At 35.8% G+C, this 15567-nt stretch overlaps 1 protein-coding gene and 1 pseudogene across 1 annotated transcript; both read right to left on the reverse strand.

The window, feature by feature from the left end:
- Positions 1–1280: 1280 nt before the first annotated feature.
- Positions 1281–9828, reverse strand: LOC127162861 (uncharacterized). Its single transcript, XM_051105754.1, is given in 14 exon segments — positions 1281–1983; positions 2067–2354; positions 3156–3428; positions 4280–4351; positions 4428–4466; positions 5114–5392; positions 5466–5753; positions 5856–6128; positions 7028–7096; positions 7176–7214; positions 7410–7688; positions 7762–8049; positions 8152–8424; positions 9669–9828. Coding segments are annotated over 14 exon segments (2835 nt in total). The 5' UTR covers positions 9751–9828; the 3' UTR covers positions 1281–1690.
- A 209-nt stretch (positions 9829–10037) lies between these two features.
- LOC127162765 (H-2 class I histocompatibility antigen, Q10 alpha chain-like) lies at positions 10038–11855 on the reverse strand (annotated as a pseudogene).
- Between the last annotated feature and the right edge of the window lie 3712 nt (positions 11856–15567).

Here is a 15567-nt window from a genome sequence, read left to right on the forward strand (position 1 = left end):
CTTATGTGTAAGCCAGGTTAAAGAGATGGGTCTTTAATCTAGATTTAAACTGACAGAGTGTGTCTTCGTCCCAAACATTGTTGGGTAAATTGTTCCAAAGTTTGGGTGCTAAACAAGGAAATGAGAAAATGACATTTGATATCAATCTTTCCTTTGAAAATCATGGTTCTAGTATTTATTAAATCGCATTTTTCCATCTCAAAAATATATCTAAGTTACAACATATGCTCTCCATGTCAAATGCAGTCCACGAGACCGTAGGGTGTCCCATTCATCATTTTAACGTTCAGAAAAGTGCTCGCGAGCACAAGAGATAATGTATAATTGTATAATAAGAGATCTATATAATTTACAGATAATGTACTCACCCTTTTGTAATCCAAGATGTTTATGTCTTTCTTTCTTCAGTTGTAAAGAAATGTTTTGAGGAAAACATATTAGGATTTTTCTCCATATAATGGACTGATATGGTTCCTGAGTGTGAATTTCCAAAATGCAGTAGAGGTCAAATCAAGAAACAAGTATTTGTAAACAATCCCACCTGAGGAAAAAGCGTCTTATCTAGTGAAACGATTGATTATTTTCATAAAAATAATACAATTTATATACTTTTTAATGCCAAACGCTCATCTTGTCTTACTCTGCCTGGACTATTTTTTTTTTCCAGTTCATGACAGTTAGGTATGTCAAAAAACTCCCATCTCATGTTCTCCTTCAACTTCAAAATGATCCTATATCGCTGTTTAACTTTTTTGTTAAAAGTGTTTGATCTTCTTTGCATGTTCACTTTGCAAACACTGTGTTGGTATTTCTGCAGTGATGTAGGATGATTTTGAAATAGTGAGAGTTCAGGGAGAGCAAGACAAGATGAGGTTTTGAGATTAAAAAGTATTTCAATTGTATTTTTATTTATTTTTTAATTAAAATAAACAATCGTTTCGCTAAATAAGACCCTTCTTCCTCGGCTGGGAACTCATATATTGCCTCCAGAATCATATGAAACGTGAAATATATAGAGTTTAGACGTAATCTGTGACAAAATTCAAGGTCACAGGCTGCAGTTACATTTAAGTCTTAAAGTAAGCCCCTTAAAACAGTGTAAAAACTACAGGGTTAAAAACAGGGTTGAAAATAGCCATTTATTTTAAAATGATATGTTTAATGTAAAATATCTTACATTGTAAGTGCACAATTTACACAATTCATTATAAAAATGCAATTCATGGTCCTTTTAAATGTTTTTTTTTTTTAATCAAAATTAACATGGTATGACATTTTTTTCTTTTCTTTTAAAGTTATGTTATAAAAGCTTGAATAACACTATCAGTATATTTACATGCATTAATCTTTGTCAATCTGAATGAATCTGATCCCATTTCAGTGTCTGAAAGTTTTGTTTATATGAACCCTTTGCAATCCATTATATTTATTCTAAACAAAATGTCAATGCATGCACAGTGCATCTGTGCTGCATTCAGAAAGCCATCGCATTAATGTCAGCTAAGCTACATGAGTAACTCATGTAGAAAATTAATTATTTGGGTACAAAAAACACACACAATAGACAGAAATCACAAACAACACAAAACATGTTAAAATGATTTAAAGTAGAGCTTAAAAACACTATCTTACACTCACATATACGCTTCCAGGGTGAAATGAGGATATCACAAGCAAAAACTACATTGTTTTAATTACCCCATGTGATGATAATTGGTTCTTTGAGGGCTCTATGGGATACAAAACAATCATATTCTGCTTTTTCATCCTCCTTGATCTCCACACTCTTCCTCAGCTGATAGGATTCATCATGGTTTGGTCTGATTCCTGTGGATTCAACCTCATCTTCAGGCAAAGATTTGCAAGATTTCCTAATGCCCATTGTCACGTCTCTGGGGTAGAAGCCAGTGGCCAGACAGATGAGTTTTAACTTGGATTTATCTTTGATAGACCTTTTTGCAAACACATGAACAGCTGGAGTAGCTAAAAACACAGAAATCAGTTTATCAGTTTCACCATTCTGACAGTTGCAGATCATCAAATAAATACAAAAAACATTTACTCACAGCCGTGTCTAAGCTCCTTGTCTGCATATTCTCTGAATTTGTTGAGCCAGTCCACACACTCTTTCTCCAGGTAGCCTTTGGTGTACTGGTTTAGGATTGGCACATTGTCCCATTTTCTCTTAGTTGGTAGAGCTGCATCAACTAGAGCGACCCACTGAGACTCTTTATCATCAAAAGACAGAAAGTTTTCTCCATCATAGGCGTACTCATTAATGCCTTTGGAAAAATTCACTTCATCTCCCTGCTGCTCAACTTCACAGCCGTGTCTCCACTGAAGAACATGAAGATCTGAAACGAACAGAAATCAAAATGAGACATATACAAACAAAACATAAAAGACTAACAAATGCTTTAAGTTGAATCCAAAGTGACTCTAAGAAATGTAAACTCATTAACAGTTTCAAGCAACAGTTTTCTTGTTCAGTAGTAAACCTGACTTAATAAGCCAACTTGTTCAAAGTTATTTGCATTGATTGCAAGTCAGCACATCATCTACACACATCAGAATATTTACATCTTTAGACATTTCAGGTAAATCAGTGCTATAAAGTGAAAATGAGATTGGTCCCATGATAGAGCCTTGTGGAACCCCTTCAGCGCAAGCCAGGTAAGAAGATTTAGTGCCACCAATACACTCACACATTGCTTCCTATTTGAGAAATATGACTTTATCTAGTATCACCTCTTCAGGAAAATTAGCTTTAGTTTAGATCATTTAGATCTATAAAGACAGCCCCAGTACATATTTAACTTTTTAAACAAATCCCAATTGGCTGATTCTGATGAATAATTACTATGAAATCAAAACTGCATTGGACATAAATAAGTAGCCACTATTTAGATGTTTAATTAGAAGCTTAGCCCTTTTTCTACAAACTTAGATATCACAACCTTAATTTCTACAACCATAGGTATTATTGACAGAATTCTAATAGGCCAGTAATTACTTGAATTTGATTTATCTCCAGATTTTTAAATTGGGATCACTGTAAACACTTCCAAGAGAAAGGAGCAACTGCTTGCCTAAAGGATAGATTGAACATATGCAGGTCAGTCTGTTTTTCCTATTTTTTTCTAATTGTTCCTCACCTGATTCATTGTGTCCCATGCGTTTCATCAGAATGTCGACATTCACATTAAACCACTGTTCTTTGCTCTTTCTGGACTGGGTGCCTTTTTCCCAGTAATCCTCCTGCATTTTCTCTTTCATCCAGGTCTGTTTGGGAATCTTCTTCTGTTCCTTACTATTGTAATAGTCAATCTGTATGTCGTCTAGCAGACCCATAGCAGTGAATTGATAGATGCCCGGCAGATCGACAGGTTTGGACAAAGCCGTGTAAATGTAATACAGCGAGTGTTTCTCTGCAATGAAGAGAAATAAAATACTCAGCTGAAGTAACTATTCCCTGGTCTAATCAAAGTGAAGTAGAAAGCAGGTAATCATGAGGGTGAAGCTCATTAAACACAGTCTCAGAACATTCCAGCAACAGAAAGAACCAAATATAATGAATTATGATAGTCGCAAAATCCCAAAGCAATCCTAATGGGATCAAAAAAGGACTGTAAAACTTAACTGATGTCAATCCAAGAAAAGAATCCTAGTTTACATAATTTTCAAATTTCTTTTGATTTAAAACAGAAATAATTTGGATGATAAGGCTAAAAAATCATGTTGCTTTATCTTTATTGGCAATCTGGCTACACTGATCAGCCACAACATTAAAACTGCTGACAGCTAAAGTGAATAACTTTGATTATATTACAGTGGCAGTAGCAATAGTGAACTGTCAGTTCTTGAATATCATGTTGCTGGAATCAGGAAATCTTCACATGATGAAAAGTTCAAGGTGTTATCTTGGCCTCCAAATTCCCCAGATCTCTTAGAGCATCTATTGGATGTGCTGGACCAACAAATCCAATTAAGGATCTGTTATTAATGTCTTGATGTCTTGGAAACCAGGACAAGTTTAAAGATTTTGTGCAGTCAATGCCTCGACGCACTAGGGGGAGCGACATGATATTAAGCAGGCTGTTTAATGTTGTGACTGTTCAGTGTGTTATACGTCATGCAGGATGGATGCAAGTACAGAGGCACACAACTTTCTGTGAAATGCATGAAAACGTGAGACACTTTTGTAGGAAGCCTTGAATGTAAATACGATTTCTCCTATGTAGAATCAAACACGCTGATATTTAATTTAGAATAGAGTTACCGCTTTGAATGACTTTCTCTGGAAGGACAGTCACACTGCTGTCTGATTTTTCACCAGCTCTCTCTCGTCCTGCTGGAGAAACAGTGAAATGTCAGATTGACGTGGTTTGAATCTGCTTGAAATTTGCTGTTAAATAACAAAAACATACCAGCAGGTGTTTCAGCATTCAAAGATTTAATTGCTTGTCCTGGAAAAGCAAGGTAATATCAAGCATAGGAATAATAAGTTACACAATAATAACCATATACATTTGTGACCCTGGACCACAAAACCAGCCATAAGTTGTACGGGTATATTTGTAGCAATAGCCAAAAAATACATTGTATTACACTGTCTATATTGTAAAGTTATTCATTTTTCTTTTATGGCAAAAATCATTAGGAAATTAAGTAAAGGTCATGTTCCATTAAGATATTTTGTAAAAAGTCCTACTGTAAATATATGAAAACTTAATTTTTGATTAGTAATATACATTGTTAAAACTTTAAAGGCGGTTTTCTCAATATTTTTATTTTTTATTTATTTTTTTTTATTTTTTTGCACCCTCAGATTCCAGGTTTCCAAATAGTTGTATCTCGACCAAATATTGTCCTATCCTAACAAACTATACATCTATGGAAAGCTTATTTATTCAGCTGGTGTATAAATCTCAGTTTTGAAAAATTGACCCATATGACTGGTTTTGTGATCCAGGGTCACATTTAATCTCAAAGTGTCAGGTCATATTATTTCATGCACACAAGTACAGATGGAACACTATCTGAATATTTGAATTCTGAATGACATCTGATTCTTGTGGTTTAATGGCTGAATTAATGCTTTCAGTTTGTCTACCCAGTTTTAGTGTAATTGATTTGAAGGTTCTGTGGGACACGAAACAACTATATTCTGCTTTTTCATCCTCCTGGATCTCCACACTCTTCTTCAGCTGGAAGGTCCCATCATGGTTTGGTCTGATTCCTGTGGATTCAACCTCATTTTCAGGCAGAGATGTGCAATATTTTCTAATGGTCATCATCACGTCTTTGGCGTAGAATCCAGTGGCCATACAAGTGAGTTTCAGCTTGGTTTCATCACTGGATTTCCTTGCAAACACGTGAACATCAGGAGAAGCTGAAAACACAGGATTTTGTTTAACAATCATTTAAAGACAAACAACACATATAAATACTGGACTTTTACTCACAAGCTTTTCTGAGCTCCTCGTCTCCATATTCTCTGAATTTGTTGAGCCAGTCCACACACTCTTTCTCCAGGTAGCCTTTGGTGTACTGGTTTAGGATTGGCACATTGTCCCATTTTCTCTTGGTTGGTAGAGCTGCATCAACTGGAGCGACCCACTGAGACTCTTTATCATCAAAAGACAGAAAGTTGTTTCCATCATAGGCGTACTCATTAATGCCTTTGGAAAACACAAATTCACTTCCCTGCTGCTCAACTTCACAACCGTGTCTCCACTGAAGAACATGAAGATCTGAAGCAGACACAAATCAAATTGTCTGTGAGATGATAATCATATACTGTAAGTCAACTGATCATCTGAATATGCCGTTTAAGCTGTATGAATGTTCCTCACCTGATTCATTGTGTCCCATGCGGTTCATCAGAATGTCGATATTCACATTAAACCACTGTTCTTTGCTCTTTCTGGACTGGGTGCCTTTTTCCCAGTAATCCTCCTGCATTTTCTCTTTCATCCAGGTCTGTTTGGGAATCTTCTTCTGTTCCACACTATTGTAATAGTCGATCTGTATGTCGTCTAGCAGACCCATAGCAGTGAATTGATAGATGCCCGGCAGATCGACAGGTTTGGACAAAGCCGTGTAAATGTAATACAGCGAGTGTTTCTCTGCAGTAAAGAATAATTAATTAAATTAAATTGGAGGCAGATACAACTGCAATCACAATTTTTTCAAAAAGTATTAATATCCCAAGTCTTCCAAGGAAAAACAATTGATTTCTCAGAGGAATAAACATGAATGCCTTGAGCTGTACAGCCGTACAGATCCTGTGCACAAATTTAAAAATCGCCACCAGAAATGCTATGTAAGCTTTGGTTGTGAAATGACATTGGCTCTTGTGTGTGTCGGGACTAATTATGTCATGCTAAACAAGTTTGGAAGTATCTTTTCGAATGAGATAATTGTGATAATTCTTTGGGATCATTCGTTTTTAGCGATTAATACCTTATGATTTACCCTTATGTTTTATATTGTTCAGAAGTGGGTAGGTTTAGGGTGGGTTTAGGTGCTTTAAAATATCCATGAAAGTATTAAAATAGTAAAAAGAATCATATTTTTTACAAATGTATGCAAACTATTAAATTTGATGCATAATGCAAACTACTAAAAGCATTTACACTGCATGTCAAAAAGTGACACCAAGGGGTCCTGACCAAGTGTCAATATGTGACAAGTTGGGAGTAAGAACATGTTGTTTTCAGAGAGAATTGTAAACCTGTATCATTCTTTTATAAATATGATAAAACTAAAGACTCTTTGGAAATACGATGGATGCAATACAACTCCATAGGTAATCAAGATTAACATGAGATTGTTGAAATCTTCTTTGTTCAATTTAAGTGGGTTGTTTTAATGTCATGGCTCATCAGTGTATATGTGATGCACACAAGCACAGCAGCACACAACCTTCTGCATGAAAATGCATGAAAACAGTCTTGTAAGCAGCCCTAAATGTAAATAAGATTTCTCCTGTAGAAACAGAATATTCCATTTAAAGTAGAGTTACCTCTTTGAATGACTTTCTCTGGAAGGACACTCATACTGCTGTCTGATTTTTCACCAGCTCTCTCTCGTCCTGCTGGAGAAACAGTGAAATGTCACATTGATGTGGTTTGAATCTGCTTGAAATTTGCTGTTAAATAACAAAAACATACCAGCAGGTGTTTCAGCATTCAATGATTCAGTAGCTTGTCCTGAAAACAAAACAAAACAAAACAAAAAACACAACAATGATGCAAAATAATAAGCATACACATTTAATTAAGTGTCAGGTTATACTATTATAGATGGAAAAAAAACTGTCTGAATATTTCAATTCTGAATGACATCTGAAAGCCATTGCAATGCTTGCACTTTAATGTCAAAATTGATGCGTTCAGTTTACCTACCAAGTTTTAGTGTAATTGATTTGAAGGTTCTGTGGGACACAAAACAATCATATTCTGCTTTTTCATCCTCCTGGATCTCCACACTCTTCTTCAGCTGGAAGGTCCCATCATGGTTTGGTCTGACTCCTGTGGATTCAGTCTCATCTTCAGGAAGAGATGTGCAATATTTCCTAATGGTCATCATCACGTCTTTGGCGTAGAATCCGGTGGCCATACAAGAGAGTTTCAGCTTGGTTTCATCACTGGATTTCCTTGCAAACACGTGAACATCAGTAGAAGCTGAAAACACAGGAATTTGTTTAACAATCATCTGAAGATAAACAACAAATAATAATACTGTACATTTACTCACAAGCTTTTCTGAGCTCCTCGCCTGCATATTCTCTGAATTTGTTGAGCCAGTCCACACACTCTTTCTCCAGGTAGCCTTTGGTGTACTGGTTTAGGATTGGCACATTGTCCCATTTTCTCTTGGTTGGTAGAGCTGCGTCAACTGGAGCGACCCACTGAGACTCTTTATCATCAAAAGACAGAAAGTTGTCTCCATCATAGGCGTACTCACTGATGCCTTTGGAAAACACAAGTTCACTTCCCTGCTGCTCAACTTCACAACCGTGTCTCCACTGAAGAACATGAAGATCTGAAGAGGACACAAATCAAATTGTCCGTGAGATGATAATCATATACTGTAAATCAACTGATCATCTGAATATGCCATTTAAGCTGTCTGAATGTTCCTCACCTGATTCATTGTGTCCCATGCGTTTCATCAGAATGTCGATATTCACATTAAACCACTGTTCTTTGCTCTTTCTGGACTGGGTGCCTTTTTCCCAGTAATCCTCCTGCATTTTCTCTTTCATTCAGGTCTGTTTGGGAATCTTCTTCTGTTCCTCACTATTGTAATAGTCAATCTGTATGTCGTCTAGCAGACCCATAGCAGTGAATTGATAGATGCCCAGCAGATCAACAGGTTTGGACAAAGCCGTGTAAATGTAATACAGCGAGTGTTTCTCTGCGGTAGAGAGCAATAAAATGAATTAAACAACTATTTTGTGTTTTCTGATGTAATTGAATGAGAAAGCAGCTAAACAGTCATACTACACCTGTAATGCTCTGAGAGACATTTTAGTCTAGTCAACATTCGTAATATGAACACAACAACAACAACAATACTAATACTGCTACTAAGAAAAAGCAGATCTTATTCAGTTCAGTGGAAGTAATGATCATAGTTAGCTAACTATGCTTTTTTGTTTGTTTGTTTATTGTTTGTATTATTTATTTATTTTTCTGATTATCTATTTATTAGATTTTCAAAAGAGCAACACACACGCAATGAAAACAGAACTGAACAAAGCAGACATAAGAAACAAATACTGTCAGCACTACCTATAAAGTGAATACTTACATGACATAGTAATACCCCAGATATGAGTACTTCACAATTCTAAGGATATACACCTTACTAACCAATGAACTGGTCACGAATAGACTCTACAAATCTTTGCCAGGCCTGTACTGTTCTTGGTTTGGCTTTATTAAGTCTAGCTGAAGAGCATTCCACATTAACTATATGTTGCATATATCAATAACCACAGTCTAGAAATTTCTGCCTTGGTGTCCCACCAAAGTGCAGTTATTGTTTTCTGTGTTGCAGTAAAATCCTGAAAAAAATAATCCTTTTGTCCATTTTGTCCAGCAAGCACAGGCAAAGATCCGGAGTGATCTTAAGAGTTAATCAGTTCTTTTAAGTCCCTACAAACTTGAGTCCAAAATGGTTGATTACTGAACATTCCCACAACATATGACACACTGTACCAACTACAGATTTTTGACATAGTGCAGTTAGGATCAGACGTTAATCTCATTCTGCATCATCTATATGGCGTCGCATAAGCCCTATGGGTGGTTTTAAAATGAGTAAGTTGACTCCAATTTCGAGATGTTTCACTTATATTTCAGCTAACTATGGTTTTGGAAAACGCACCCTTCGATGAATTTAAAATTTTCAGCGCATTTTGTCAAAATGCATCTGCGTGTTGCAACCCACGTATCCAGTATATAATCTTAGTCTCTGTTAAATGAATTTGATGCCTCTAAAAAGTCTTGCTTGACAAAACTCGTATTACTTTTCGTATACGATGTTAGCACGCATATTTATCACATTTCTGTCCTTGCAAAGACATTTTAAATCACGACGCGTACTCGTTACTTTCACTTTCATTTTCTGATAAACACAGAAACTTTAAACCATACCTGCTTGAAGTGAAGGCAATGTCCCATAAAGAAGAAACACACAAAACCGAGTAAACATCTTCGTCGTGACGCTTGTTTGCATATTGAAAGGTATTTTTGTGTGAATGTGACAGATTTTATTTCGCTGCGCAATACAGCGGAATATGAGCTGCAGAAAATAGCGGATGATGTTTTAACCAATAAGAAAATAATACGATAAAGTCATCATTGAAATTTGATCTGCGTCTGGACAGAAGTGGTCAAACAACACAAAAAGCGAGTTATTCCTTTTACAGTGATGGACAGTTGTGTTCATAAGGTCATTTATTAATGATATATTTAAAATAAACTATTCTTCCACAAAGATGATGGTTTTATTTGCTCTCAAAATGTTTACAAAAACAGTAATTTAATCATTTAATTAATTAAAGCGTAGCAGACATTATTTATGTAACTTGATTGAATTCTGACAGTGGGAAGAAATAATAATACTCATTTTGTCTACAAAGATAAAATCCCTAAGTGAAACCATGTATATAAAAGACATGTAAATTAGTCAGATTAGTTAATATCAGTTTAAACTGTCAGCAGGAACAAATTTTAAGGACATTTTTATTACTCCTTGCAGTCTAAATTGATTATAATGTATTAGATAAATTAATAATAAATGAACAATTTGCTGATGATGCTGTAAGGCGTCCTTGAGTGCACTGAGAAAGTGCTTTAAAATATCCAGATTAAATGAAATATGAGAGAGAGAAAAAATAAGAACACAGTTGTGCTGCTGTCTGGTGCTTTGCCAGCATTCTCTCGCCCTGTTGGAAAAACAATGAAACGTTAAAACTCAGATCTGAAATTTGCCTGGTAAATAACAAAATAAATCCAAAACATACCAGATCCCTTCTCAAGCACAGGTTCTTCAGTATAAGCATCACAGGCGGGCAATGATTCAGTAGTTTTCTTCTGATGTCCTGGGAAACCACATTAATAGTGTTAATAATAGTGATTTCTGAATAATATCTGAAAAGCTTTACGATGCATATCATAATTTAATTAATGCTTTCAGTTTTCCTACCCCATTCAGTGATTACTGGTTCTTTGATGCTCTTGTGGGTCACAAAACAATCATATTCTGCTACTTCAGCCTTGTTGATCTCCACACTCTTCCTCAGCTGGAAGGTCCCATCATGGTTTGGTCTGATTCCTGTGGATTCAACCTCATCTTCAGGCAGAGATGTGCGATATTCCCTAATGGTCATCATCAGGTCTCTGGGGTAGAATCCAGTAGCCATACAGGTGAGTTTCAGCTTGGTTTTTTCACTAGTATGCCTTTTTGCAAACACATGAACATCTGGAGGAGCTAAAGAACACAGGAATCAGTCAGTTCCATCTGAGGCAGATCATCAGACATATACAAATTAATTTACTCACTGCCATTTCTGAGCTCCTCGTCTGCATATTCTCTAAATTTGTTGAGCCAGTCCACACACTCTTTCTCCAGGTAGCCTTTGGTGTACTGGTTTAGGATTGGCACATTGTCAAATTTTCTCTTGATTGGTACAGCTGCGTCAACAAATGCAATCCACTGAGACTCTTTATCATCAAAAGACAGAAAGTTGTCTCCATCATAGGCGTACTCACTAATGCCTTTGGAGAACACAAGTTCACTTCCCTGCTGCTCAACTTCACAACCGTGTCTCCACTGAAGAACATGAAGATCTGAAATGGAGATGAATCAAACTGTTTGGAACAATGGTGATTTTATGTAAATGCAGGTCAATCTGTCTGAATGTTTCTCACCTGATTCATTGTGTCCCATGCGTTTCATCACAATGTTGATACTCACATTAAACCACTGTTCTTTGCTCTTTCTGGACTGGGTGCCTTTTTCCCAGTAATCCTCCTGCATTTTCTCTTTCAGCAGGTCTGTTTGGGAATCTTCCTCTGTTCCACACTATTGTAATAGTCAATCTGTCTGTCATCTAGCAGACCCATAGCAGTGAATTGATAGATGCCCGGCAGATCGACAGGTTTGGACAAAGCCGTGTAAATGTAATACAGCGAGTGTTTCTCTGCAATGAAGAGCAATAAAATATGAATGTAGAAGTATTCACTGTTTTAAAGGTGAGTAAAGTGAAGGAGAAAGCAGTGACAGTTTTTCTTGATTGCTAACACACTATATCTGATTTAGTTTCCCAACCCAGACATTTTAGCTGTTTTCTCAAACACTCCAAATTTTTGTTCTTGTGCATGCACTGTAAAAAAAATACAATTAAATTAAATTAAAAAAAGTAAGTGCTTGGGCTTCCTTACAATTTTAAGTTTACTCAACTCAAATATCCACGCGTTCATAGTACAACTTAACATTTCATAACATTTTAAGGCAGCACAAACACTTACTTTGTCAAGTTGAAACAACTTTTTTATTTTTTTTTTATTTTTTTGTGTGTGTGTGTGTGTGTGTGCACCTGGTATTCATCACGTTATGGGGACCAAATCACGTGGGGGGTCCCCACAAGGATAGTAATACCAGTAAATTTTGACCTTGTGGGGACATTTGTGAGGTCCCCATGAGGAAACAGGCTTATAAATCATGCAGAATGAGTTTTTTTTGAGAAAGTAAAAGTGTGCACAGTCTCCTATGAGGGCTAGGTTTAGGTGTAGGGTAGGTGTAGGGCGATAGAAAATACGGTTTGTACAGTATAAAAACCATTACGCCTATGGAATGTCCCCATAAAACATGTAAACCCAACATGCGTGTGTTTGTGTGTGTGTGTGTGGAATGACCATGCAGGAATTGGCCTGAAGGCTCATCTACAGGGTTTTTACACTACTTAAACATACATTATAATGACAGTAGCAGCAATACTTGATGAGAGAATGTCTATGTACAGTACATAGTAATTAGGCCAAGGATACTGAAATTTATTGATGATCTTTACACAGCTATTGAAAGAAACTGAATCAACACTAAACTGATCTCATTTGAACAATGACACTATTGTTTTAACACTATTGTACACTATTTTATAAAGCACTATTGCACAACAAAGCACCCCCTGCTGAAAAAAATAAAATAAAATAATAAAAACAGCTAAAACCAGCCTAGGCTGGTTGGCTGGTCTTAGCTGGTTTAAGCTGGAAGCAGCTGGATGTTCCAGCTGGTCTCCCAGCCTGACCAGCTAAGGAAGTGGCCAAACCCCTCTAAAACCAGCCTGCTGACCAGCTCTGACCACTTAGAACAACCTTGGATGACCAGCTAAAACCAGCCAACCGGTTTAGGCTGGTTTTAGCTGTTTTTTTTTCAGCAGGGTCCCCACTGGAAAACTAAAATATGGTCACCTATAACACACTACTTTTTTTTCTGAAAAGGTATGACATTTATTCACAGACATTACATAAACAGTTACTTTAAATAAACCCGGATAGGATATTAGTTATTTCTTACCACTAAACTTACAGTTTAGCGGGACATGCTTCTTTTGGTCCCTAAACCAAAACTTCTCGATTAACATCATGTTTTCAGTTAGGCATGTCAAATCCCTTCGAAATCACAAATATATATTTTCTCTCATACCTGTATTAATTATAATTTAATAGTTCAATAAAGAGGTCGACAAACTAAAGTTAGTCGGTAAACAGTAAAACGAACCCTGATAGGACACGTACATTTCTGAGACGTCTATTTGATGTCTGCATTTACATCTGCAAGACATCTGCAAGACATAGTTTGCTCATCTGCAATACGTCTATTGGATGTTTCCTATCAGATGTCAAATAGACGTCTATTAGATGTCTTTAAGATGTTTATGATTTAGAATGTATGTAAAACTGACATCTTACAGATGTCTGCCAGACATTTGTACACAGCAGATGCTTTCCAGATCAAGTGATCTTTAACAGACATCTTGCAGACGTATCTGTGCTATCTGGGAAACGACCGTTATTTTAAAAATAGGCGAGAGCGCGACTTTGTGTGGAAGGCAAGAAGCGCGTGCTGGAGAAAAAGCGCACAGAAGAAAGAACAAACATATCCATAGTAACTTATGTTTCCTGTTTTTTTTTTCTTTTTTTTTTTCTTTTCAAACTACACTTAACCCATGGCTTAGAAGGCTTTTTTTAAGCTTTAAAGGATTTATCTGATAAAGGCGTTCTACTGATATAATTTCTACATTTTATTAAATTGTCAAGGCCATAATTTTAGAGCTTTGTTTACTGTAGCTCATTACTCGCACAAACACACAACACCTGCAACGTTGTAACTGGAAGGTTTATATTGTTATAAAAATAGGCAGTGTGGAACGTTTTATAGGTTTTCTAATTATTATGTATACTTCTTGATGATACTTTTGAAGAAAAACAAAGCAAAGATCTTTGATGAATCAAAATGTTGGTTGGTTCATTTTATTTGTTCTCAAAATGTTTACAAATACTGTAGGTAGTATTTAGCAATCAAGTGCAAAACTCTTTAAGGAAAAGTTCAAATTCAAATAGATTAGCACTGATATAAATCCCAGCAATAAGCAATTTGTAAACACTTCTTTGTTCACATATAGTTAACAATTTGAGGTAAATTAACCATTATCGATTTCAGTACAGCTATAAAGGTCACACAAAATGATGTTCAAACACACACAGACACTTCTAACATTAAATAAAGCACAATTAGCACATGAGAACCATCATTGTCAAAGTTTGTATGCTGTCGTTCTAGCCTTGATATGCGGAAATAGAAACTAGAAACGTTGCAAATGACCATCATGACTTGATACGACAAAAGCAACAAAACAGTACAATGAAACGGCATTTAAGAATAAACAGATCCCAGACCCATAACAGACAGACATCCGCCGATACCATGCATTCATTTTAAACAATTCATAATGACTGTTAATTAACAGAATGTTAATTTTGTATTATATAATTATATAAATGAAGTCAGTGTGAAATAACAAAAATGAATCAACAAATGTGCATGCAGAAACAATATTTCACAGATTAAGACATTCAAGAGTATATAAGGAAATTTTTCATATTTTATAGAGCATACAGGGTAATTATGTGATTTTTTTTCTCAAGTATGCTCTGGTTTGTTTTTATTGGCACTTAGATTTTACATATTAGAAACGCTGTATGTGTGTCCAGTCTGGCCCTTTAGAGGTAGAATAATAGTAAGATTGGAAAACCCGGGGCTTGTACCATTATAAACTGGCTTTATGGTACAGGCCCCAGCTCTCTTCATATAAAAACAGTTTCATTTGAGTGCTTGGTATAAAAACTTGAGCAAAGTGCTTTAAAGTGTTTCTGTCTTGATGCATTTAATGTTGCACTGTTTCCCTGAATGTTTCTTATTGCACTTTTTTCTCTAGCATTATTACAGGTGTAAATATACCCTACACAAGTACATAATGCATATACTGTAAACATATACTATGTATATGTATAGTTAGATTATTCTTTGTCTGTATGCAGCACCGTGGTCCTGTAAAGCACATTTTATCCCTTTATATGCCTCTACATATAGCAAAATAACAATTAAACTCACTTGACTTAAAAAAAAAAAAAAAAAAAAAAAACGATTATATGAACCATGAGGCAGAAAGGAGATTCAATTCAAATATAGATCATCCATTTACAAGCCAGCTCCCCAAAATATAATGTTTGTCAGGATTATTAGTGTTACCACCAATCTTTCATTACAAATCCTATAACTTTGGATCAGCTTTGACCTCTTGTTGTTGTAGTGGTGATTTTGTTTCTGTAGACTATGTACATCTGTTACTGGAGTCCTAATACTGAAACACAGACATAAATAGTTATTATATTGGAAGTAGTAATGTAAATGATATTTGCCATAATGTAAATGGCATTCAATGATTCAGTAGCTGGAAAACCACAATAATATCAAGCACAAAGGCAG

Source organism: Labeo rohita, chromosome 3 (assembly GCF_022985175.1).
Source record: "Labeo rohita strain BAU-BD-2019 chromosome 3, IGBB_LRoh.1.0, whole genome shotgun sequence".
Lineage (NCBI taxonomy): Eukaryota > Metazoa > Chordata > Actinopteri > Cypriniformes > Cyprinidae > Labeo > Labeo rohita.